The following is a 25,162-nucleotide window of genomic DNA, read 5'->3' on the forward strand; positions in this document are numbered from 1 at the left end:
GCTGTGCGGGGGCAGGACAGGACCCGTCCTCGACCACCCTGCGTCCCCCCAAACTCCGGCCGCCCCCTCCACAGCGGAGCCCCCAAACTCCGCATTGCGGGGACAGGGGCGAGTCCGGCTCCGCTCACCGGGCTGGGGGGGGGGTCCCCGGGCGGGAGTTTGGGGGGCTCGGAGCGGCGTGGGCGGGGCGCGGGGGGCTGTTTTTATGAATGAGCTGCTATTACTATGCGGCGCGCGCGCTCCCGCGCTGCCCGCCCGGGCGCTGATTGGCTCCGGCGCGCCATTGACGTCACAGCGGGGCGAGCGGGGCCGGGGGGGCCGTGAGTCACCCCGAGCCCCCCGGCCCCCCCCGGCCCCGCTCGGCCGCTATAACTCGGCGGCGCCCATGGCAGCGGGGCCCCAGCCGGGCAGCCCAGCGCAGCCCGGGCCCGGCATCCCGGCAGGTGAGTGCCCGGCACGGGGGGGGACACCGGCGGAGGGGGGAGCCCGCTCTGGCGGAGCGCCGCGCTATGGGGAGGGGGGCGAGGGGCGGCCGTGCCCCCCAAAGCCCGTTCAGGAGCTGTGCTGCCCGCCCGGGGAGCGGCAGACCCTCAAGGTAAGGAGGGATGCCATAGTGGGGATAGGAGGGTGTCTGCTCCCGCTGGGGTTGCTGATGGGGGGGGCAGGGTCGCCCCCCTTACCTGCTGCTTGGGATCCCCTCACTTTGGCCCCGAACTCCTCCCGGGGGATGGTGTTTTCCACTGCCCGTCCTGCTCCCCTGGATTTATCCATCAAAATCATGCAGTGCCCAACCCCCAGCAGCTAAGGCAGGCAGGAGCAGGGGTGTTGTGTGTGTGTGTGTGTTCCGTCCCCTTTATTCACCTGTTTGTTTTAAAACTAAACCATTTCATCCAGAAAAATCCCCTCGGAGCAAACAGTGAGCACACTCTCAAGCTACCCTGCTCTGCCCATGCTCCTGAAGACAACTTTTGGAGGCAACAAGGCAGTACTGTCCCGTCTGGGCGGCACAGGGGCAGCTCGTGGACAGCAGGTGCTGAGGGGCTGCTCTTGCAGGTCACCCTCCGCCATCATGCTGGAGAAAGAGCCCCCCAACTCCAGCGAAGGCCAGCAAGGCTGGTTCTCAGCCAGGAACGGCAGTGGCAGCTCCTTGGATCTGGAGTCTGTGGTGCAACCCCTCGCCTTGAACCTGTGGGACGTTGTCCTCTGCATCTCGGGGACCATCATCTCCTGTGAGAACGCCATCGTGGTGGTGGTCATCTTCTACACCCCGGCTTTCCGCGCCCCAATGTTCCTCCTGATCGGCAGCTTGGCCACAGCCGACCTCCTGGCAGGCTTGGGGTTGATCCTGCACTTTGCCTTTGTGTACTTGATTCCGTCGGAAGCGGTCAGCCTGCTCACCGTGGGGCTCCTGGTCACCTCCTTCACGGCCAGCGTGGGCAGCCTGCTGACCATCACCATCGACCGCTACCTGTCCCTCTACAACGCCCTCACCTACTACTCGGAGAGGACGGTCACCAGGACTTACATCATGTTGATCCTCACCTGGGGAGCCTCCATCTGCTACGGGCTGCTGCCCGTCATGGGCTGGAACTGCCTGAAGGAGCCCTCCGCCTGCAGCATCGTCAGACCGCTGACCAAGAGCCACCTCATCATCCTGTCCGTCTCCTTCTTGGCGGTGTTCGCGGCGATGCTGCAGCTGTACGTGCAGATCTGTAGGATCGTGTGCCGGCACGCGCACCAGATCGCCGTGCAGAGGCACTTCTTGGCCAGCTCCCACTACGACACCACCCGCAAGGGCATCGCCACCCTTGCCGTCATCCTGGGCACCTTCGCGTCCTGCTGGCTGCCCTTCGCCGTGTACGGGCTGCTGGGCGACGACAGCTCCCCGGCCCTCTACACCTACGTCACCTTGCTCCCCGCCACCTACAACTCCATGCTCAATCCCGTCATTTACGCCTTCAGGAACCAGGAGATCCAGAAAGTGCTGTGGGCCGTGTGCTGCGGCTGCTTCTCCTCCACGCTGCCTTTCCGCTCCCGCTCCCCCAGTGACGTCTGACGTGCCCCCCCCGCATCTTCCTCTTACCGGTTGCAGTCGGGGATTTGCTTTGATTCCCCCTTTTCATTCCCAGAGGCACATTGCAGAAGCTCTTGGAATCGAGCAGCTCTTCCCAGCCTCATCCTTTTTGGGCACAACCCCTTCTTTTCCTCTATTTTTCCACTACTTTTTGAAAAGAGAGAAAAACGTATTTTTTATTCATAATATAATCTATATTTATGTGTGTGAGAGAGGGGGGTGATCCTCATATTTTCTTTAAAAGCTATTTATGATGCTTTATTTTTTTAAGGGTGGGGAAACACCAGGAATGTTCATCCCCTCTTTTTTTTTTTTTTTTTTTTACAATCTTGTTATTTACCTCAGAGAAAATATATTTTATACATTTGGGGAAGGGGAGGAGAGACTCGTTGTCAGAGGAGGAGGGACTCGACCCCCTCCCCCCTTTCTTCCAGCCATCCATCCATTTATTTATTTATTGGTATTTGAATTATTATTTAATTTGATTTCCATGCCTCCCTCCCGCCGCCCAGCGCTGGGCCCTGCTGCCCTCTAGTGCTCGCTGCCTTCAGGAGGGGAGGGCTGCCAGAGGCTCTGCACCCCCGAACCCACAAGTTTTGGGGTTTTGGGGTCCTCTGTGTGCTGCCACCCCCCTCACGGCACCCAGGGTTCCCCCTGCCAAAGCCTTTCTTTGCACCGGGGTTGGATTTGCACATTTCTGGGCTGGGGAGATGGATGTGAAAGGCGAGGGGACCCCCGGGGATGGGGACCCCCGGGGACGGGGACCCCCGGGGATGGGGATCCCTCACCATAGGGACCCCTGTGGATGGGGACCTCTCAGTGGGTCAGGGTGGCGGGGCTGCTTCTTGTTTACAGCTCTGGTAGGGGAATAAATTAATTTGTGGTACGAGGTGCGGCTGTTTGATGCTGGGGAGGGGGTGGGATGGTGTTTCCCGAGGGGGCAGAGAAGGCTGATGTTCCCGAGTCCCATCAGGGCCATCCCCCTGCTGCGTTTCCCTGCTCCCGGATAAGAGATGCCGAGTGACAGCGCTTCCCCCACCCATCACATCCTGTTAGCAGGAGCTGGCCCGGGGGGAGCCGCACTGAGGCCCCTGACCATCCTCATCCTCACAGCCCCAGCAGGCACAGGGGCTGCATCCAGCTCTGCTGGTGACATCTGACCCTGTGTCCCCCCACCCGGGGATGCCGAGGACTCGCTCCCACCGTGGCCGTCCCTCCGAGGGGTCGCAGTCTGGGCCCTCCATCCGGCAGGAATGACACCTCTGTCCCCACCGCTGAACCCCGGTCCCTTTCCTGGTGCAGGGGGCACAGGGGGACCGTGCCCAGCACCCCCACACCGACACCGCCACGCTCCAGAAGTCCCTGCTCACATGGCATCTGGACACCCGTCCCTGCTGCCCCGGCTGCCCGCCGGTGGCAGGGAAGGCGGGGTTAATGATGACAGAGCTAATTAGGGCAGCGCAGCCCCTCCGGTAGCAGCGTGCGCGCCCCCAGAGCCCCCCGTGCCCTGCCCAGGTTTCTCGCAGGCATTCGTGCGTCCGCAGACGCGGCAGAGCCCAGGGCTGGGCAGCAGCCGGAGCCCGGGATGTGTGCGGGATGTGTGCGGGGTGTGTGCGGGGTGTGTGCAGGATGTGTGCAGGGTGTGTGCAGGGTGTGTGCAGGATGTGATGTGTGCAGGATGTGTGCAGGATGTGTGCGGGATGTGATGTGTGCGGGATGTGTGCGGGGTGTGTGAGGGATGAGTGCGGGATGTGATGTGTGCGGGATGTGTGCGGGGTGTGTGAGGGATGAGTGCGGGGTGTGATGTGTGCGGGATGTGATGTGTGCGGGATGTGTGCAGGATGTGTGCAGGATGTGTGCGGGATGTGTGCGGGGTGTGATGTGTGCGGGGTGTGATGTGTGCAGGATGTGTGCGGGATGTGTGCGGGGTGTGATGTGTGCAGGATGTGTGCAGGGTGTGTGCAGGGTGTGTGCGGGATGTGTGCGGGGTGTGTGCAGGGTGTGATGTGTGCAGGATGTGTGCGGGATGTGATGTGTGCGGGGTGTGTGCGGCCCCCCCGGCTCCGCTTCACCTCGGGCTCGGGGAGCTGGTGGCAGCCCCGAGGGCTGGGGCTGTTTATTGTAAAGGAAATTAACATTTCCCTCGGCTGGCGCCGGTGAGGGGCTGCGTTAGCAAGTGATGAGGGGAGATGGGGCTGGGAGGGCAGAAGGACCCACAGATTGTCTCCTGCTCTCCCAGGGCTGGGCTCGGTGCTGGGCAATTTTGGGCTCCCCATGTCCCCACCAAGGTTAAGCCAGAGGATGGAGGTGTTTATTCTACCCCAGGGCTCAGCTGAGCACCCTCAGGAGATAATTCCCGAGCCTGCCTCCCCCAGCAGTGAAAAATCCCGTAATTCCCAGCTCTGCTGTATTCAGGGGCAGTTTTTACCTGGTGATTCTTATGTCAACATCACATGGCAGCTGAAACAGCTTTTCTCTCCCTCGTGCCTCCCCTGCTGATGTCTTCAGAGGGAGCTTCTCCATGGTGTGTGAGCCTATCCAGTTCCTCCCGTTCCCTGGGGTCCCTGTCACTTCCCCTGGGGACCGGGTGACACACCAGACTGTGCATGGCACACAGGCAGCACCATCCGGGTCTGCTGGAGCCCCTCCTCAGGCTCCCACCCAGCACAGCCGGCGCTGGGGTGGGCACAGGGCTGCAGCCCCCTTTCCCAGCTCCTGGCAGGGCTGTGCCATTGCTGATGAGCTTCCTCGATCGACTGGGGGCATGCAGAGGGCTCAGGAGCTGTGGGGACCCATAGTGACAAGGTGGCATTAAAAACAATCACAACTCAGGCCAAGGCGCTTCCCCTGGACCAGAAATTCGGGAGCTGTGGGAGCTGAGCCCCCACTGAATCCTTGTGAGCACCAGGCTGACAATGTCCCCCTCCCAGCCCCATCCCCTGCTGATGGCACAGTGGCCATTGCCCAGCTCCGTGTGCCCCCTTCCCAGGTGGGAAATGCACCTTTGGCTCCTACCTGTGTCCGGTTCCCTGCTGTCAGGATGGACGAAGGAAGCTCAGGTGGAGCTTGAGCTGGAGGAAGCCCCCACCCCGGCCAGTGCTGGTCGCTCTCCCAGCACTCCAGCGAGTCCAGAGACATTCCCAGCTGCTCCAGGCCTTCGGGGGATGATGGAGCAGGCAGCACCAGCGGGGAGATACAGCAGGGCTCCCTTTTTTGGTGAAGAAAGAGGCAGAAAGTGAAGCAATAAAAAAGAGTCAAATCCATCCAAGAAGGCGCCAGAGTGCTGAGCAGCCACCCCCATGCCAGGGATGTGCAGGAGAGGCTCGGGGGGGATCAGCAGCCCAACTTTGAGATTAAAATATGAGCTAAGAGACGTGGGCACAGCCTCACCCCAGCTGTGCTCGCACATCTGGCAGGGCCAGCCCTTCCCAGGCTCCCAGCAGATGCCGCAAGCACAGGCAGCTCCTGCCTCCAAGGCCTGCCCGTGCTGCAGTGCAGGCGGGGGGGGCGGGCTGGGGTTTGCTCCCCTTCTCTGCTCTGAGCAGCCCTGGCCCTGCTGGCAGCAGCGGGGCCCAGATCTGGCTCCAAGCACTTGCCCTTGGCCACCGTGCAGGTGAGAGAGCTGGCAGCACCCACAACAGAGCCAGGGCTGGCCCCAAGCCATCCGCTCTGGAGCTTCTGCTCCAGCCCTGGTGCAAAAATCACCTGGGTTTTGCCACATGGGAGGAGGGAAGAGGTTGCTGCAACCCCAAAACCTCCCCCTGGCACCCCAAGTGCCCTGCCTGGAGCACAGCCAAGAGCTGCCCTTCCCCACAGCCCATCCCAGGGATGGGTCTCTGCTCCCAGTGCCTTACTGGAGCGCCCAAGATGGGACCACGGGTCCTGCTGTCCCTCCTCCCGCACCACCCTGGTACAGCCGGACCATGGGGAGGGCTGGCAGCTCCAGTTATGGGCCTGGGTTACATTTAAATGAGAAACCTCAGCCCTGGCTTGGGGGATTTTGTCTCCTTGGAAGCAGGAGCAGGCAGGAAATGAAGAAAACACAGCCCTGCTGTAAGTGTTTTACCAAATGCCGGAGGCAGCGGGAGGCATTTCCCGGCACAGCTCGGCCTCGAGCATCATCCCCAGCCACCACCACAGCCACGGCTCTGGAGGCATCGGATGGTGCTTCCCAGGGAGGGAAGCCTCTCTGAAAGGGCTGTGCTTGGTGGGAAACAGCAAAGTTCAGGGAGAGGGGCTGAGCAGCCTCCCATTTCATCCCTGGTGCCACATGCGACGCAGAAGGCGGCTTCATGCCACGAGCCCACGGCTGTGCAGGGGCCCGGGGCCAGCAGGACCCTCTGCTCTCCACAGGAAGCTCCCAGGGGACCAGGTTTCCATGCTGGCTCAGGGCTGGGGCTTTGTCTAAATGGATGGGGAGAGTAACTCAGCCCTGGCCCCATCCCCAGCTCCTGCCTTAAGCCCTGGCCATGCCGGCACTGGCCTTTGCAGAGCGGCTGAGCCCGGCACAGAGCTGCTGCCCTGCCAGACTGCAGAAACTTGAGCTCCAAATAACATAATTCCTCTGGCACCCCGTGGTTATTTGTGAGCTGCTGTGAGCAGATGGAAGAGTTACAGATAAAGCCATCCGCAGCACGGGAGCCGATTGCCTTCCCCACACAACCGCGTAGGCAACGGCAAAGGCAGGGAGGAGGAGAGAAAAAACCCACCAGGCAGCAGGAGAGCGAGAGAGAGGAGTCAGCCATTTCTGAGGGGCTGAGCTGCCATCTCAGCACACCTACGTGCGAGGAATGGGGACTTTCTGCTGGCGCCGGGCCCTTCCCAGGGTACTGGAAGAGGGTAGTTCTCTCCCACCACCCGTGGCTGCTTGGCCAGGGACAGCAGCGCGAGCCGGGGGTGACATTGGCACGGTGGAGCGCTGCCACACACTGGGAGAGCAGGCTGTTAACGCTGATCCGAGCTGGCAGCGCCTGCACTTGCTTCGGTCCCAGAGGGGGAATTAAGGGAGAGAAGCTGACGTCAGTGGTGGAAAGGACACGCAGCCCACTCGTCCAAGGCAGCCGGCAGCATCTTCTGGGTGTTGCTACCACCACCTTGAAGGAGAAAATTAAATAGGTCTTTGGAGACGAGGGCTCCCGTGAAGCCGCAGCCTGGCCAGCTGTGATCCTGTGCCGAGTCGTGTGGAAGAGACAGACGGGCACGGAGAGGGGTCAAGGGCCGGGGCCAAGGTCGGTGTGCCAAGGCTGTGGAGCTGTAGAGACACTGCCCCAGCTGTGGCAGCAAAGTGCTGCAGCTCACACAACCCATCACTGCTGGGCTTCTCCTCCCTGCACCGAGCTCAACCTCAGCCTCCAGGAGCTCCCTGGCTCCGTGGAGGGGGGAGGCACCGGGCCCTGCGGGTTACCCAGGAAGGCAGATCTGGGACTAAGATCTCCCTGTTGTTTACGGGGTTAAACCAGCACAAAACTCACCAACACCCCCCAAACTCTGATGATGACTTCCAAGGGATGTCACTCCAAAAGCACAAGGCCACGTGTCGTCCTGCACCCCAGAAAAGCAGAGGCACCACCTGGCCACAGCCGCACCCATCCAAAGGCAGCCAGGAGCTCCAGTTGCTCCTCCCAGGCTGCAGCTGGAGCCAAGAGCTGGGACAAGCAGCTCCAGGGAGTGTGGAAGCCCCAGAGCTCCCTCCTTCCCCTGCCCTCTGCGCCCCAGCACGACTAAAGGCCTTGCTTGTTCAGGAGCTGGCAAGGCCAATTAATCTAATGAGGTTTTGCAGCCAGGGACCATTGTCAGCCAAGAAAGGCACAGCGCTGCAGAGCGAGGCACCGGTGTCTCCTAAAGCCAAGGGAATTTGGCAGAGCAAAGCCCGCGGTAAAAGCAGGGACGAGGAGCAGCAGGGACAGAGCCTTTTGTTGCTTTTCACCAAGCAGCAAGAAAACAGAGCCCCACGGAGCGAGGCCAGACGAGGCACCTGAGCTCAGGGCCAGCAGCCACCACTGCCAGGCACATTCACTGCACAAGGGACCCGGAGCTGCGAAATGGAGGCAAAAAGCTGCAGCAGCCCCTTCCCAGCACAGCTGCAGCAACTCTGCTCTGCAAGATGGAGCCCAGGTTCATTTCCTGTGGCAGGGAGTGCTGCAGGGAGGCTGCAGGCTGCTTCTGGATGGGGCCTCCTTGGTGCTGTGACCCCCAAATTCCCACAGATAACAGCCCCCAGCCCACCCCGGCATGGAAGATGTGTCTGTGCTGATGGTGTGTGCCAGACAGCTCAGGATGCACCAGCTCTCCCCAGCCTCTGCCTGGGCACCCCCAGAGACACTGGGCTTCCCAGAGCCCACCCTGGCAGCTGCACTGAGGACACAAGGCCAGGCACGGCCGGTTCAGGTGGCCCCGCAGCTCCCAGCAATGAGCCAGGTTTGCCCAGAGCAGCTGTGACTGCCCAGCCCTGGAGTGTCCCAGGCCAGGCTGGATGGGGCTTGGAGCAATCTGGGATAGTGGAAGGTGTCCCTGCCCATGGAATGAGATGGGATTTAAGGTCCCTTCCAGCCCAAACCCTTCCATGACTCCAAGTCACACACAAAGCCACCGCAGCCCGTGCCAGGCTCACACCCCCCACAGTAACACACACAGGCACTGACTGGATAGAAAGGTTTTATCAAGTTTTAAAAAAGAATCAAAAAAATTATTAATTTTTTTTTTATACATGTACATTACAAAATATTTGCAGTTGGGATCTTCATCCAGGGGTTACTGAGCTGATTATTAAAAACAACAAAACAAAGCAGCAGGAAATCTGGCTTATACAGCAACCGACAGGGAAAAGCACAGTCATTACACAGGAATACAGAAGGCAGGGAATCTGCACTGGGATGTGCAAGTATGGACCAGGGGCAGGCTCTGATCCCCCACAGCCACTGATCCCTGCAGAGTCTGGCCATCAGTGTTTATTTTGCTGGGGTAAAAAAAACTGGACAAATCTACAGTATTTTGCTCACAAGTTTGGGGTTTTTGTCCTTTTTTCTTCTTTCTAAGCAAAGTTTCACTGCTGAAACTCCTTTGGTCTGAAGTGAGGAACCCCCTGCACCCTGAGAGTATCCATCAAACGTTGCCTTTCCGACCCCCAGCCTGGCTGGGTCCGTGGAGGGCACTTCCCATCCCTCCTCTCCCACCTTATCTCCTGCTCAGCAATAAACCCCTAAGATACAAGTGGAATAATTACTCTTATAAATATATTTATATCATGTAGGAAAATAAGGCACTTCAGGAGGGGTTACAGCTTGTCTAATTCTATGACATTCTAATCAGGAAGAAAAATGGGTTAGTTTCTGAAGTGAATTAAAATGAATGTTAATACAGTAATAAAAACATCGGATCCACTTCCACTTCAAGGCTTTGTTTAAAAAGGAAGAGAAGAAAGCACCCCCGAAATCCAAGAGCAGTGAAACCTGACCCGGGGCAGCTGCATCTGCCCTGCCAGGCAGCTCTGTCCCAGAGCCCCTCCAGGGCAGGGACTTCCAAAAGAAACATGTTAAATAAGTTCACGTTCCGCAAAAAAATACAAAATCCAATCTACCCTTTCCCTGAAATGACACTCTGCACGACTCCTCAGCCATCTGGGACCTCCGGGAGCCCGTCCCTGGCTCTGATAAGGAGAGGAGAAGCAGTGAAGGTCACCGGCTGCGGGCTGAGCCCGGGGAGCCGGGCCCAGGCTTTCCCAGCGAGGGAAGGGGGGCGGCGGGGGAGAGGCTGCCGGGAGCAGCAGCCAAGCACCGCGGCCGAGGACACCGGGAGAATGTTTAACCAGGGAAGGGAAGGACTCGCAGCCCCGAGCCAGCGGCTCCCAGGATGGGCGAAATGGCTGCAAGGGCGAGCAGCAGCCCCGGCCTTTGGGAAGTGCTTGAGGTTCACCCCAGCCCCACAAAAGGGGAGGAAGGAATAGGAGCCCACGACACGAGGGCAGAGGTGGTGGGGCAGCCCTGCACTTCCAGCACAGCTGCTCTGTCTTGTAAAGGTTGGTTTTGGCACCTCTCCTCCTCCCCTACTGCTTTCAAAAACATTGAGCTCACTTGGTGGCCCAGAGCTCTGCGATTTTGCAACCAAGCTCAGAGATGGTCCCTCTCTAGAGCAGCTGTTTCCCAGGGATCTCCACACAAAGCCTGCCTGGCAATCAGAAATTTAGGGGAAAAAAAGAAAAAAAAAGCAGCAATCAAAGGAGATTTAAAAACACTCCAACAACCAACCTCCCCTACCTGTCCACAACCCTTCTGTTCAGGATCCTGCAGGTTGGATTCCCGCCCTGGGATGGGATTTGGGAGCAGAGGGTGGTTCCAGCAGGCTTGCAGGGGCAAGGCAGCGTCCCTCCCGCTGCCTGGAGGCCAGAGGAGCCGCCTCCATCCTGCCGTGCCCACAGCAGCATCTCTGAGCAACAGCCGAGGTGAGGGACGTGTCCCCAGGGCCCCAGGCACGGCCCTGCCTCACACACCATCCATCGTGGCTCAGGGACTATGGCACTTGTTGGTATTTCAGGCCACAGGAAGACTCGCTCCCCTTTCCCAACAAGGGCTAAGTCTAGTTAAGGCAATCTCAGATTTAGCCAGGTTTGGCATTTGCAGGCTCCTCGTTCCCTGTGTGGTCCTGCTGTCAGGCTGGGTTAGCTCAGGGCCCGCTCTTCCAGGGAGCTTCTCAGAGCAGCCAGAGGAGGATGCTCAGAGAGAGCAGAACGAGGCAGTGCCTCTCTCATCCCCTCACCCAGCTTGCAGCAACCCTCCCTCTGCATTTCCAAGTGTCTCCACTGCACCACGGCTCACCTGCACTCCGGGGGTTTGTTCTCTCTTCCAGAACCTGGCACTAGTGCTGCTCAGATGTTCCCAGCCCATCGGGGAGCCTGGCTGCCCACGCCCTGCCTGCACACAAAACCCAACGGCGCAGCCCTCCAGGCAATCTCGGGGGTCTCCCCGGTCCCAGCTGGATCCTCGAGCCCATCTCTGCCCTGGCCAAGATTAACACACCCACACCCACCCACACACACACACACACACACAAGCATTCAGCAAGAGCTCCATGGCACAAGCTGAAGCCATCAATCAACTCCCAAGAAGGATTTCCAGCAAGCCTCGGGCAGGGCCCAGCATTCCAGGTATCAGCAACATCATTAAAGGAGGCGAGGCAGGGAAGAGAGACAGGCACAGGCTGGTGAAATACTTCAGGAAAGGCAAAAAGATGGGAGAGTTGGTCTTAGTGGGACACACATCCCACAACAGCTGGACCCATAACCTCAAAATGACTTTGGAATTGCTTTTTGCATGACCCTTACTGAGTCATGTCCAAATTAAAATACACATCAGGGGTATCTGGGTTAGATTTCCAAGATACGCTCATATTCTATGTAAGGTAACATAAAACAGCAATAAAACTGAGGTCAGCTAGTTCAAATTCCCCATTTTCCCCTGCCAGTACTGGATCTATAGTGAGCAGCCTGGGAATTAATTCACAGGGTTAGTGAGGAGAAAAAATGTTCTCTTAAAATTAACTAATGAATTATAATAACAAAATTAGAGTAGGTTAGGTCTGATGTAACTGATGGGCAACTCAGTTCATACACACGATGTTTTTAGGCACATGAACTCCCCTCCCTAGGGGGAAGGGAGAAGAAGCAAAGGCAATACCAGCATTTAAATCCTCGTGTTAAAAGTACAGTCACCCTGCTAAAAAAAGCACCTCTCAAACTGCCCTGGCAGGCCAGAGACCACCACAGTGCCTGGTGTTCAGAGAACCCGCCCCAAGCCATCTCCCTTGTCTTAGGCACTGGATTTGGAATTTGAAAACACAATCTCAGCATGAATTGGAGAAAATCAGCCGGCGAGGTCTGGCCACCGCTCAGAGCTGACCACAGATGTGTCTCAGTGGGGCAGAGGCTCTGCTTTCCCAAGAGCAGGAAGCTGAGCAAGCATCCTGCCCTCGTTTTACATCCCTCTGTGCAAGTCTCCCCTTGGCAAAGCAGTCCAGGAGATCTGAGGAAGGTAAAGGCAGCTTCTAAAATAAAAGAAGTCCCTCCTTATGCTGCACCCAAGGCACTCTGCAGCCTCGAAGCTGGGAAGTGCACCCCACACAGGGTGATCTGGATTTAATACTCTGGGGTCAGGGGGGAAAAAACTGCCAAAAACCTGATTATTTGACAGTGGGATGCAGCAGAGAACTGACATTTAAAGCCTATTTTCTTGCAGCACTACCAGTGTACACTGGCAAGGAAGAGCCATCAGATCAACTGTCTGCTGTTGCACTGAGAAAACCAGCTGAAAATGTCCTTCATCCAAAAGGCCACACGGCCACAACAGGATCATCCATCTTTACTTTAAAAATCCCTCAGGATGGAGGGTTTATATGTGTTCTGCCTGGTGGCATCAAAAATCTGGAGGTTTAGCTCTCTTTTAAATAAGCAACCGTTACACCCCCTCCAGCTAAATCCCAACGCCGCATCCTCAGTGTCCACGAGGAGACTTTTTGGAAAGGCAGAGCACAAAGTCCTGCCAAAGCTGGAGGGGGAGGGAGAGGGGAGATATGCTGCTGGTTGTCTGAAAACCCTTGGCACATCTTTGGTTACAGGATAAAAAGGATGTGGTGCAAGGTTTGGCCACCTGATTCTGTAAGAAGCGAACCCAGGAGAGAAGGGAAAGGAGGGGATGGGAGCGTGGCTAATCTGACCATTCATCCTCATCGAACTCGGAGGAGTCGTCCTCGGAGTCGCTGTACTCCACCGCGATGCGGCGTGACAGGATCGTGGCCACGTCGTTCCCCACAACATCCCGCTTCTCCTGCTCCCGCTGCTCCTCCACCTTGCGCAGCTGGAAGCCTGTTGAGAAGGAGGGAACGGAGGGGATCGTGCTGAGGGCTGGGTCACACTGAAATCTCCCCTTGTCACAGTGCTCTGAGCGAGGCAGGCTGGGAGTGCTGGGATAACACCGATGGGTGACAGCCAGGACGGGCTGGGTGGGGAGGTGGAATGGGAAGCAAATCCCTTCTGTGCCCCTCCACAGGGTAACCTCACTGCTGTACATTCCCCAGCAAACCTGGATCACACCAATTCCAGCACTGCCATCTCCAAAAGTGCTGGGGGAAGCATAAGGCACAGCAAGGTGCTCATGGGGGTGGGCAGATGAGGAGGGTCCACAAGGGACAAGCCTTGAACAGTACAATGCTCCCAGGATGACAGCTCCCAGGGGTTTTCCAGAGGCAAAGGAGAATGCTGGCACGGAAACACAACCTTACCTTGCCGAATAGCCGAAAGCAGATCACTCCTGGCATCGCTAACCGCAGGCAAGGATGACTTGGGCTTGGATGTGGAGGTGTCGGAGGGTGGAGGAGGGGGTGGGGGCCCATCCAGGCCGCTGGGAGCCAGGGGTGGTGGGCCTGGAGGAGGCGGGGGCGGCGGTGGGGGTGGCGCAGTGCCCGGCTGCGGAGCGGGGAGAACGCTGGAGTAGTCGACTGCTGGGGGAGGCGGGGGAGGTGGAGGGGCAGCAAACTCGGGGTGAGGGGGGAAAGAGGGGGGCGAGGGTGGCGGGGGCGTTCCCGGGGAGGGGAAGCCCATGGGAGGTGGTGGAGGGGGGTTGTTTTCCATCAGTGGTGGCGGTGGAGGAGGAGCTGGAGGGGGAGCAAAGCCCGGCCTGGCTGCCAAGGGGGATCCGATCGGAGGAGCTGGTGGTGGGTGGCTCGGGCTAACCAGGCTGGATCGTTTGGGCCCTCCAGAACCAGAACCTCTTTGGTTGTCTACAGGATAACTGTGGCAACAGAACAAGAGAGACAGGGAATTAGCCCTGAGGCCAGATCAGACTGTACAGTCTCCATGTTAATGCAAATCATGTGTGCTTGCTGCAGTCCAGACAAAAAAATCCAAGTTCCAGCTTTAACTGATGTTTCCATGAGACATCACTCCTTGGTTTTAGTTCCCACTGTTTCTTTTGGCCTTCACCTCCAGAACAAAGGAAAGCTTCTAGGGATGGCAGGAATGCTGTCCTGTCCTCCATCCCATCTCCCAGGCTGACAAGAACACGAGCCACCTCAGCTCCATCACCTCCTCACCTCCCTCAGAGGCCAGGCGGGCACATCTGAGCTCGGAGCAGCCTCTTGGCCCCAGTCATCACCCACTCCTGCCATCACCCCTCCTGGGTGACCTCTGAGGTCAGGCCCAGGACACACAGGCAGGGATCAGGAGTGTCTGCTGGGATAAACTGCACGAGGTGTGCTCTGAACACCTGCTGGGAACGGATCTCCCTGGATCCACGGCTCATCCCATGGCTCGGGGCTGGAGTGCAGCAGCCACGTCCCAGAGCTCGCCGTGGGGAGTTAAGGGGAGGACACGGGAACCCAACGTGTTCTTATGGAAAACACCAACACATGAGGGACTGGATCTCCCGTTGTGGAGGCTCTGTTCATCCCACAGGACTCCACTGCCTGTGCGACATCCTGTGCAAGGGAAGCCTCACACTGACCTCCTTCCATGGCAAGACAGAAAAATAAGGTACATTTGCCACAAAAACATCACCATTTTTAACAGTGCTGATCCAAAACAGACCCCTGGAGATCAAATCTACCTCCCAGGGTTCCTAAAAAACAACCATCAAAATAAAACCAGAGAGGGAGATCTGTGGGGCTGGGCAGAGATCTAAACAACTGCATAAGGCAGTGAGAGCTTCATCTGAGAGCTCGTGTCGGCTCTGCCCGAGAGGCACAGGCTGCAGAGTGCAGTGCTGGGTCTCTCTGACACATCAGAAGAGCCTTTGCTGCAGCATTGCTGCCTTTGGATAAGATGGAGAGAAGCCAAGCAGCCCTGTCTATCAGACAGACTTTCTCTTGTTCCTCTTGACTCTGTTTTAATGTCTTTATAAAAAAGAAAAAGTCCACTCTTGTTTCACCCTTTGCGTCTTGAGCCACTGCTGGACCATAACTCTCATCTCTGGAGGTGCCTGGGAGTCACCATTCCATTCAATCCAAAGTAAATGACCTGAACTTGCACCCAAGTCTCTGGGAAGGAGGCAGCTGCTGTGCTCAAGTCCTTGAAATTTAAATACATCTCCATCTCCAGTGCCCACGTCGTGTGTTTCTCACAGATCAGAGTAAAAGAGGTTAAAGAAGCTGTTCTTTGCAAAGCTCTGTCACAGAATATCCTGAGTAGGAAGGACTCACAAGGATCATCATGTTCAACCCCTGGCCCTGCACAGGACACCCCCAAGAATCCCACAATGTGCCTGAGAGCTGCCCAAATGGAACATGAGGAACCCAAGTCCACGCTATGGAACAACTGCATTGGAAAACCACAGCAATGGAGCCAAACCATTCACTGGGACACTGCTGTGGAATGAAGCTGCTCTAGTTTTCCCCTTCTGCCTGGGATTGATGGAGAGCTGTGCTGCCTGTGCCTCTGTCCCTGCCTGCAGCTGCACTCCCTTCCAGACAGGAGCATTCTGGTTCCCATACAACGCCCATTAGGAAGTTCTGCTGAACTATCCCAGCCTGTCTCATGTCATCCTTTTACACCACCTACTACTCCTTGGTGACAGAAGGGATCCCGTAGGCTTACCTAAATTCCACCGGGGGTGGAGGCAGGCTGTCATCTGGGAACGAGGGAGGTGGTGGCACAATAGAGTCAGTCTGTGGTGGTGGCGGGTAGCAGTTCCCATCCATGCTCTCGTTGGAGCCGATGCTGCCGTTCTGATACACCATGTTGGAGGGGTACCTGGGAAAATCAAGATAACCAGTTTGCTCAAAAAGCTCAAGGCAATGTCTAAAACTCATTTTTTCCCCAGAGAGTTGCCCAGAGAAGCTGTGGCTGCCCCATCTCTCGAAGTGTCCAAGGCCAGGTTGGACAGGGCTTGGTTTAGTGGAAGGTGTCCCTGCCCTTTGCAGTGGGTGGGACTGGATGGACTTTAAGGCCCTTTCCAACCCAAATCAGTCCATGATTTTACATCATTAAAAAAAACCCCTTTATTTCTCAAAGACTTCTATATGGAGAACCACATACACTTGTATGTATTTGTTCTGTGTAATTCTTTGGCTAAAATTTGCTCAGGTGCTGCCCTGTTGACAGCTGCCACACACCACAACAGCAGGAGTGCATCTTTTAATAAACAAGCAAACACCTGAATAAATGCAATTTCTTTAACACTTGATTTTGTAAAAACACTTAACAGTGTTTTGACCAAGTTGGACTTAAAAGAACTTGATGTTACACTGAATATCACCAGTGGCAAAAACAGGAGATAGTCAAAGATGCCATAAAATAAGCTCGAGAACAGAGTGTCAAAATGGAAACTGCAGTGCCATTACAACAAGTATTCAAAACTGGAATAGTTCTGAAAAGAGACTCTCATGCTTTCAGTGGACTCATTTCACTGTGGGGAGGGAGAACCACCCTATTTTTGGGGGCTCTGGACCCCAAGTGAATCCAAATGCAAGAACACACTCACATGAGAAAAGAGAGGAGCAAGAAAATGGTGCTGTTGTGCTGCTCGATTCCCCTGCTAGAAACCAAACCTGTTCTCTTATTAAACTAAAAGCAAGTTTTATTTTTAGCTGGAGAGTGTGATTTAAAGAGATATTTTTTTCTTATATGAAAGGAAGCTGCAAGGAAGAAGAGCATTGTGGGGAATTCGGTCTGCTTCCAGCCTTGCTGGTGTCAAAAGTTAAATGAATTCCCAAGCCAGAAGTGCTAAAGAGAGATCTGTAGCTTGAAATACTTGGATGGGGACAGCCCCCGCTTCAACTTAAGGGTGTGAAGAGCCATTTGTGAAATGTAACAAAGCCACCACACAATGGCACTGAGATGCCACCCTCAGCTGGGTGTGAGGGAAGGGCATCGTCGTGGGGCAGAGCCAAAGCTCCCAACACCTCTGTGCCCACAGGCAGCGAGAGCAGCCTGAGCTGTTCCTGCCACCTTGCTCCAACCGCGCAGCTCCCTGATTTATTTGGCAAATTTTAAATCAGCAGATGGATTTACTTTGGAGAATCTGATTAGTGGCAGTATTGATCCGTGGATCCGGAGGAGCTGCAGCACAGGGTGAACTGCATCCCAATCACCCAGCCCCAGACCTGCTTACCCAGCAGGACCATGCTTGTCCTTTGACTCGACAAATTCTTGTCCCATTTTCAGCTTCTCCCACTCCTCTTTCCGGGTTTTGATTTTCCGTGGATTCACGTTTCCTCTGTTCGGATTCTCCTTTTTCTCTTTCTAAGAGGGGAAGAATCAAACACGAGCTTTATTTTGCTTTAAATTCACTGGGAATAGAGAGGGACAGGAGAAACCTGGAGCAGTTACAAGAAGACACATTCTCAAAGAGGATTTTTAGTTTACTTTCCTGATTGCTGCACTCTGCAAAGATCTTCTATATAAAAAGCTGGAGCACAGACAACATAAAAAATGCCAGACAGCATCAGGCTGCTCAGTGCAGCCCAGACACGATGCCATCATCACCCCCTGGCATAAGCAGCTTGAGGGCAGAGTAAAAGCCCAGTTTCCCACATCAATTTAGGTTTTGGCCTCTCTGTTGAGATGCCCAAGTCTCACCTTCACCCTGATGGTGTTGAGTGCTCTGGAGTGCAATATGGACACTTGCCTGCAGAGAACTGGGCTTTAGATGGCCTCACTCACAGTTCTAACACACCCTAAATCGCTCCTTTTCATTTTTCATTGAAGAATCACAATCTGTTTTCATGTTTAATACTCCAGTTGCTCAAAAGCTAAATAAAGTATGTTAAGACTACATCTCTTATGCTATGATATAATTTAACATTAAGGCCCAAAGACAGTGGCATTTGGAAAAACCAATTAGAGGTATCTTGGTTCTCGTTTTTTTAATTAACAAGGATGTGGGTAAACCAGATACAAACTTCACTGAATTGATCCCATAGGAGTCCAGAAGAGCAGACCTGAATTTTGGATAGCAAATTTGGAGTCCAAAATTTATTAACACTTCCCACTTCCTATTCTTCCCTTCCTCACCCTATGTTTCCGCTTTTCCTTCATGATATCCTTGGTGTCCTGAAGCATTTTCTCCTTCCAAAGGTCGAAGAAATATGAAGGATCTGTGTAGAATTTAAGTGCCTCCTTGCCATCATCCCTGGAACAGGGAGAGGAAAGAAATCACAGACAAGGATCAAGTCACACATTTCTTTGAAGGAAACACAAGGCACAATCTCAGATGGCAGTTTAAAAGTGCAGTGAGATGGTCACAAGCACTGTTCTTGCCTCTGCCCCCCATTCCAGAACAGGAAGAGACCCCCATCTCAGTCATCCCAGCTGTCCCACATCCCATCCCTTTTGCCCTCACACAAACCCTTCATTACTCAGCACTGGAAGAGCTCAGCTGCTCTGAACAATCACCAGGACAGCAGCAGGTCTCTCACTTTAACTCCCTTTTGTTTGTGCTGTATTTCAGTGTGAAAAAACCTCCTCCTCCAGCTCAGGAACCCTAAATCAGACCAGCAGCGTCCTTGAAGCTCCTGAGTGAGCACACACAGACTCCCTCTCCTCCCACTTTGCAGTGCAGCCGCGTCTGGCAGGAGACAGCTGCCTCCAGCTATCTGTAATTACTTTTTACCTGCTCAGAAGGTATTTATGGATGTGGGATAAGCCTCTGGATTCTGACCCCCTTTACTTCTGCCACCTACAAGATGGTATCAGAGTGGGACTGGTTACACAGCCAGCGTAGGTCCCACCAGATGTCTCAGCCCAGGCACTGGAGGCCACAGGAAGCATCAGCAGCAGCCTGCTGCACCCACCCTGGGTGAGAGCCACCTCCAGGTGAATGCTCTGCATCTCACACTGCAGCTCTTTGGAAAGGAGCCACTGAGCTACGGAGGAGCACAGGAAAAACAGCTCATCTGCAGCACACCCAGCATGGCTCTGCAGTGCCAGCCACGCCTGGCCCCACGGCACTCACAAAAGGGACAGCAGAAAAGCAAAGACATCTACGTTCATTTGTATGACCTCAAAAGCAAAGTTTCACATAATCCAAAGGATGGAGATTTTCTGGTGGATTTGTTTAGCAGCTCAATTTCCCAGTGGAAACAGCTACTTCAGCACAGGACGGGAAAGGACCTCCCCAGCAGGAAGAGGTTCTTCTCTGCAAGGGAACAAGATGGTATTGCAGCCCTACCTGTAAGGTGAGAGGATGTTGAGAGGTGGAGGGGTATTGCAGGTCTTGTAGGTTTCGAGAACAGGCACAGGGAGAGAATCTCTGTCAAAGAGCTTCTGGTCCTGAGTGGTGGAGCTTTTGAAGGCCTTCCTTGTGTTAATGCCTTGCAAGGAGACTGTAAGGAAGAGGAGAGAACAAGTGAAGAACAGCTTGATCCAGGCCAATGACACTGAAGCCCAAGCAGTGAACATCTGATTTCAGTTGGAGTTCTTGGCATGCTTTGCAGTTCTTAAGGTCAGGTTCCTTTTCCCACAGATCCCTTGGGAAACCCATCCAATCTCCAGCGTGCTGCCAAGATCTGCTGCTCCATCAACACAGCTCTCCCTCGAGTGGCCCATGGGCTTTGGAACCCCTGTGACCCAGCTCAAGCAGCTCATCCACTGCCACCCAACTGCTGGAGAGCAAGTTCCCACATGAAGAGTCACTGCAGAGCAAAGCCAAAAAGGCTGTCCACAAGTGCTCTACTGGGAGGCAGGGAAACATTCCCTCTTAGCTCCAGAGAACACATTCCAGCACCCATGGCAGTGTGACGCCGGGTTTACGGTGCTGAACCAACCATGCTGACTCCACGAGAACCTTCACCACCTCAGCCTGTGCTCCACTCCATTACCTTCCTCCTCTTTGGGATCCAGCTGAGTGACTTTGACTTGCAAGCGGTCAACTCTCTCGACCAGAATGCTCACCCGAGAGGCAAAGGTGTTGGCTTGAGTAAACAACTCTCCAAATATGTCTTCTGCAGATTTACCTGCAATATTAAAGTGTCCACATTACCCTTATAAACCACATCAGACCATATTCAGTCTCCCAGCTTGTTTTCAGAAAGAAGGAAAGAAGGAGGGAACCACTCCTCATTTCAAGTTTGTCAGGGTTGAGTTTAACATCCAGGAAGAAAGCGCTTTGTTCCACCAGAAACTGACATTTCCAAGGGAACTTCAAGCAATAAGGAAACAATTGAGACATACTTTAAAGTCTATTAAAGCAACAAACTAAAGAGGGCTGACAACACTACACTGGTCTGAACGTGGATGGATCTGAAGGTCCTTTAAGATTCTCTGTTGTTCTGTTTATTAGACAAGGAAATACAGTTAGATTTTTATTGCCCTGGAGAATCTCAAAGGCTCCCAGTCTCCAGCAGGCCCGCCTCCAGGGGAGCTGGCACATATTTACAAGCTCAAAGCACTCTGGAAGTGAAGAGCAGACCCAGTCCTGGATCCCAAAGCTGGAACTGAAACTGCTGATGACAGCACTGACCCTGCTGTTCCTTCAGGTGGCAGTGTCTGAAAAATGGATGCATTCACATTGATTCTAAATCAAAACCAAAGGGGAACTTCTCAATCAGGGACATTCTCTCTGGAACAGCTTGGACTATCCAGTGGGCGGCTATGACAAGCACCATCCATGGTTTGGGCCATGAGAACACCCAAGGCTCAGATCAGGAGCTGCACCACTGACAGGAGTAACAAAACCATGGCCCCATCCTTAGGAGTTTAAAATCTGCAGTGGAACAAGAGATGGCCGCAGGTAGACAGAGGTGGGAGACCTGGAAGGAACCCAAGAACTTCCATCGAGTCCTGTATTTTTGTTCTGCTCCCAGGCACAACCCAAACCAGGGAGCCCCAAGCACAGTGAGGACAGCCCGGAGCAGAGCAGACTTGGCACCGAGCGCAGACATGGGCCCGTGGTGCTCCCACTGATGGGAAACATTTCCAGCCACGGCTGCTGAGTACAAGGCTGCTCCCAATAAGCAGTCTGGTTTTGAAGTGCATCATCATATGGTCAACAGTTTGTTCTGGAATCTGTTACTCCTAAAGATCCTCTCCGACATTCAGGAAAGACAAACCAGTTGGAAGTCTAATTTCAACAGCAATTTTGGAAAACGTGGTTGTCTACAGAGTCAGAGAGACAAAGCACCCCTTGCACAAGGCAAGGAGAGGGCATCCCCCAAAGCCCAGCTGCACAAACACTCCCAGCTATCTAACCCAACATATCAACTCCCTGTTCCTGCTCCAGCAGATCTCCTTACACTGCCAAGCACGGGGAACAAGCCAGGTTAAAATTCAACCTTCTCCACCCCTTTTGGTGGCAATGCCAGGTCCAAGTGTTTGTAGAAAGCAAATGCTGAAGGTTAACTTCAACTGACCTCATCCTTCCACCCTCCCAGACAATGCACACTCCACATGTGCTCAGTTAACAAACCCAAACTCATGAGGAGGATTTTATGTTTGGAGATCTAAGGCCAGGTAGCTCTTGCTGTAGACATGTTCCATGAAGCAATCTCCATTTTCCACATCAGCACAAACCAGCTCTCCTATTTGACCAAAGGAGTACAAATTTGTCTGTGGGAAAATGCGAAACCTTCCAGAAATGGCTCAAAAAAAGAAAAGTTGTAATTTCATTTCTACTTCCACAAGAAGTGAAAAAAATTTCTGAATTTCACAAGGAACTGCAACAAGCACTAGGGGAAAAATTAGGTCTTCGGTTTGCAAAGTGTATTTCAAGTATAAAATAATATATAACAGCATTTTCTATACTGGTTTTGATCCTGAAGAGAGAAGAGATGGTCTGTGTTCCCTTGCCTGTGTAAGTGCACCTGGAGTTATCACCCAGCATCTCACACATCACCTGCACTTCACAAACACTTTTAGATGGGGTAAGACAGAGATTAATTTTTTAGTTTAGTTACTTTGACTGCAAAAGTGCAGCTCACAATCAGAATTATCTTTGTCATGCACTGGCAGGAAGACAGACGGCATGATTTAATAGGTCCTTCCATCTTTAGCTTGTGGATTCTGTAAAATCACACAAAACCGCGCAGTCGACTTATACAAAGTGCTCCCAGCTGCGATAGTAACGAAGGGTAAACTCACTGGAATATGAAAGTTTGACAAGATTTATGTTTGCATCTTTGTAAAGAGACTGTGGTGCACCAGGCATGGCTGATTATTCACTTGACAGGGCTGTCACAGCCTACTGAACCTGCTCTACGTTCCTGTAATAGTCAAGGTAGAAGGAGAGGATTTGTTTTTCGAGGAGAGGAAAGGGCGGGGGGCAGGAGTTTGGTCATTTGGGTGTGAGCGTGGTCTGTGAGCTGCCATTTGGCTCCCAGCACTTCAGAAGCACAGAAGCTTTGAGTATCTGTGCAAAGAAGGTCTAAACCTGTGGGATCTGGCCAGGGCTGTCACACTAACCCACAGCGTGTCTCTGAACAGGGATGAGCTTTCCCTGCAGCTGGGCTTTGCGCAGCTTTACTGCCTCCTTCCTCACCATTTCACATGCATGAGATGGATTTCACTCACACTCCACAACCATCTTGGCTACCAGACCTAACAAATGAACAACGAGGGCCAGTTGAACGCGAGCAGAGAGCCTGGTCTCGCCTGTGCGGTGACATTTCTCCAACCCAACAGAATGTGACACCGACTGGCAGCAAACACGGGCCCAGATTTCAGTGACAGCCATGGTTTGCACTGCTGGAAAGAGGCTGCACCCAAACTTTGCCTGCCACATGGCGGAAGACAAGGGCTTGCTTAGCAGAGCAAGCAGAAGGGCTTGCAAACACCCCAGAGAAGCTAAACAATAGATTAATTTGATTATCAAAGTCTCCCTTCAAGGACAAAGGTGGTTAATCAGAACCCAGAGCGTTTCAAGAGAGTATGGAGTCATCCCGGAGAGACCACAATTAACTCTTCGTTTCTCCTATGGCATGTAGGCCTCTGTTTTCCCTCCAGCCTCTCCAAGGCTACAGGTCAGCCCACTGGAGAGCTGAGCCAGGCACTGCTCCAGCTCACGCTGCCATTTGAGCAAGCTGCCCCAAACCGCCGACGCTCTGGAGGCACCACGTGCCTCAGACAGGTCTTTGGGTCTCACAACGCAGCAAACAGCAGCAGGGGCAAACAGGAGCTTCTGCGTGGGGGCTTTAATTATCTTTCATTAAAAATAAGGCTACTGACATGGAGTAGATTCAACAGAGTCAAGCTCCATTTAGTAGCGCATGCAATTACAGGCACGTTCTCTGACACAAGATCCTGCCTGCTCCGAGAGCCTCCCATTTTACAAGCCTGAGTTGTGCTCCATCCTTCCATCTGCAGTTTCACTGCAGCCTCTCACATGCACACACACATACACACACCTCCCTCCCCATTTTCTCTTAGATAGGAAGGCAGTGGGACCAGGGATATGAAATTAGCATCAGATTTCTTTAGGAAAACATTTTAGCATTACCCAGGGAAGGCAGATGGGGGAGAAATAGGAACACAAGAGTAGAAAGGGAGCTAAATAAAGAGCAGTAGCGACTCCTGAGGGCAACGCGCAGGCTCGCCATGGTACTCACTCAGGCTGCCCAGCTGTCGAATGACATTTGCCAGGGTGATGTTGGTCACGCATTCCAGCTCGCTCGGAACGCTAGGCAACGTCTGACGGCACAGGTGCCTTGGCTCAATGTTCCTCGTTACTAACGGCATGGTGGACCTGCTTCAGGCACTGTTCTGAAAGATGAAAAACAACCCAAAAAAGAAACAGGAAAGGATTACTCAACCGCAAATTCCAGGCACACCAGAGCCATGGTGTTCGTTTTTCCTGCTCTCAAATGGCTTTACTTATAAGCCTTCTTTCACCCCCTCCCCACCCCGAGAAAACTGGTTCATCAAAAATAAAGATCCTCCTGTTCTCTGCCTCGCAGTGACAGCAGAGCCCCCCCAGGCCAGGTACAGAGGCAGAGATGGAGAGCTCCACACCTCTGCCCACATTCCCAGCGCTGCTGAAGCGCCGCTGCCCGGACAGGGCTCCTGCCTCCCGTGCTCACACAGCCCTGGCGTGACTCTTACGAGCTCCTCTTCAGAAACATTTCCAACTTGCAATCAATCGTTGCTTAAACCGTGCAGATGAAGACAGGAGATGTTGTTACACAAAAAAACCAAGAACAAAGCAGCTTCTCCCAGCACGCCAAAGCACGCCTGGTGCCTCCCTCCTGGAGCAGCACACGGGGCTCTCCTGGAACAACAGGAAGCGCTTGCAGCTGACCAGGAAACTTTCTGGTGACTGTTCCTTATCCTGCAGGCTGCACCCCTCTTCCCCTGGGAAATCCCCCGGGATGAGGTTTACACTGGACCATTGTTTTTGTGCTAGAGCAATTTAAAGTTGAGGGAGCTCTAATCAGGATGCAGGACTGGAGTGTGCTCAGAAAGAAGTCAGGATTGATTGTACAACAGGCAGGACAAACTTCCAGCTCTTTAAAAAACTAATAAAATAAAAAAACAGACGAAAACCCAAGTGTCGGGAAGTTGTGCTTTGGCCAGAAAACGCTTTTATGTGCAGGTGGTGTCAGGGCCTTGAACTAACAAAAATCTTTGCTACCAGGCCCAAATGTTGAAGTATCAACCAGCTCCCTCCCCGATCATCCAGCTCCAAGAGGGAGAAGGAAACCTGTGTGACCAGCTCACTGCAAGGAGCATCATACATGCCTGAAATCTTCAGGACTAAGTGAAAGCAAATACATCCCAAGTTCTTGATTAATTTAGAAGGGGAAAGAATCACTTTTCTAGGTCAGCTGAGGAACAACCCAAGAGAAGCAGGCAGCTCCCATGTGATAGGCATGCGGATCTGCTCGGGCTGGGTGTAAAAATAAAACAGGAAGCGAACAGCTTGGGGAACATGGCTTCCTGTCACCACCAGCAAAAACCCAAGAACCATAAAAAATCAGCTGTTTGCTCTTGACTTTGAGCCACCCTTTGATAGTCTCTGTGGCAGCTGGCAGCTTATCTTTGAGGTCCAGGAGTCCTTCCTGGATGCTTTTCTATCAGGGTGTTAAGAGGAAGAAGTGGGCATTATCCCTCCTAATTACCTCAGAAGCCAGATTTTGAATTGCTAAATTTGACCCATTAAGGCAGAGGAGTTCAAGAGC

The 25,162-nt window shown here is 53.9% G+C and overlaps 2 protein-coding genes across 5 annotated transcripts in view; one reads left to right on the top strand and one right to left on the bottom strand.

Moving 5' to 3' along the window:
• The first annotated feature begins 528 nt into the window (after window positions 1-528).
• GPR3 (G protein-coupled receptor 3) lies at window positions 529-2,378 on the top strand. The gene is made up of 2 exons (XM_058856710.1): window positions 529-595; window positions 895-2,378. Exon 2 carries the CDS (start codon window positions 950-952, stop codon window positions 2,054-2,056), a length of 1,107 nt encoding a protein of 368 aa, XP_058712693.1. The 5' UTR covers window positions 529-595; window positions 895-949; the 3' UTR covers window positions 2,057-2,378.
• A 6,336-nt stretch (window positions 2,379-8,714) lies between these two features.
• WASF2 (WASP family member 2) overlaps window positions 8,715-25,162 on the bottom strand; it is a 33,548-nt gene continuing 17,100 nt past the window's right edge. Inside the window, exons 1-9 of one of the 4 annotated variants that reach the window (XM_058856351.1) lie at window positions 24,087-24,238; window positions 23,594-23,747; window positions 19,874-20,008; window positions 19,225-19,378; window positions 18,069-18,186; window positions 17,167-17,297; window positions 15,651-15,806; window positions 13,343-13,851; window positions 8,715-12,926 (exon numbers count right to left, since the gene is read on the bottom strand). In XM_058856351.1, coding sequence (XP_058712334.1) covers window positions 12,769-12,926; window positions 13,343-13,851; window positions 15,651-15,806; window positions 17,167-17,297; window positions 18,069-18,186; window positions 19,225-19,378; window positions 19,874-20,008; window positions 23,594-23,723 — 1,491 coding nt within the window. In that variant the 5' untranslated portion in view covers window positions 23,724-23,747; window positions 24,087-24,238 and the 3' untranslated portion in view covers window positions 8,715-12,768. Of the gene's footprint in view, window positions 12,927-13,342; window positions 13,852-15,650; window positions 15,807-17,166; window positions 17,298-18,068; window positions 18,187-19,224; window positions 19,379-19,873; window positions 20,009-23,593; window positions 23,748-23,996; window positions 24,239-25,162 lie in introns of those variants that run through there. The other 3 variants (XM_058856349.1, XM_058856350.1, XM_058856352.1) reach the window with 3 other exon arrangements.

This window comes from Poecile atricapillus, chromosome 24 (assembly GCF_030490865.1).
Source record: "Poecile atricapillus isolate bPoeAtr1 chromosome 24, bPoeAtr1.hap1, whole genome shotgun sequence".
Classification (NCBI taxonomy): Eukaryota; Metazoa; Chordata; class Aves; order Passeriformes; family Paridae; genus Poecile; species Poecile atricapillus.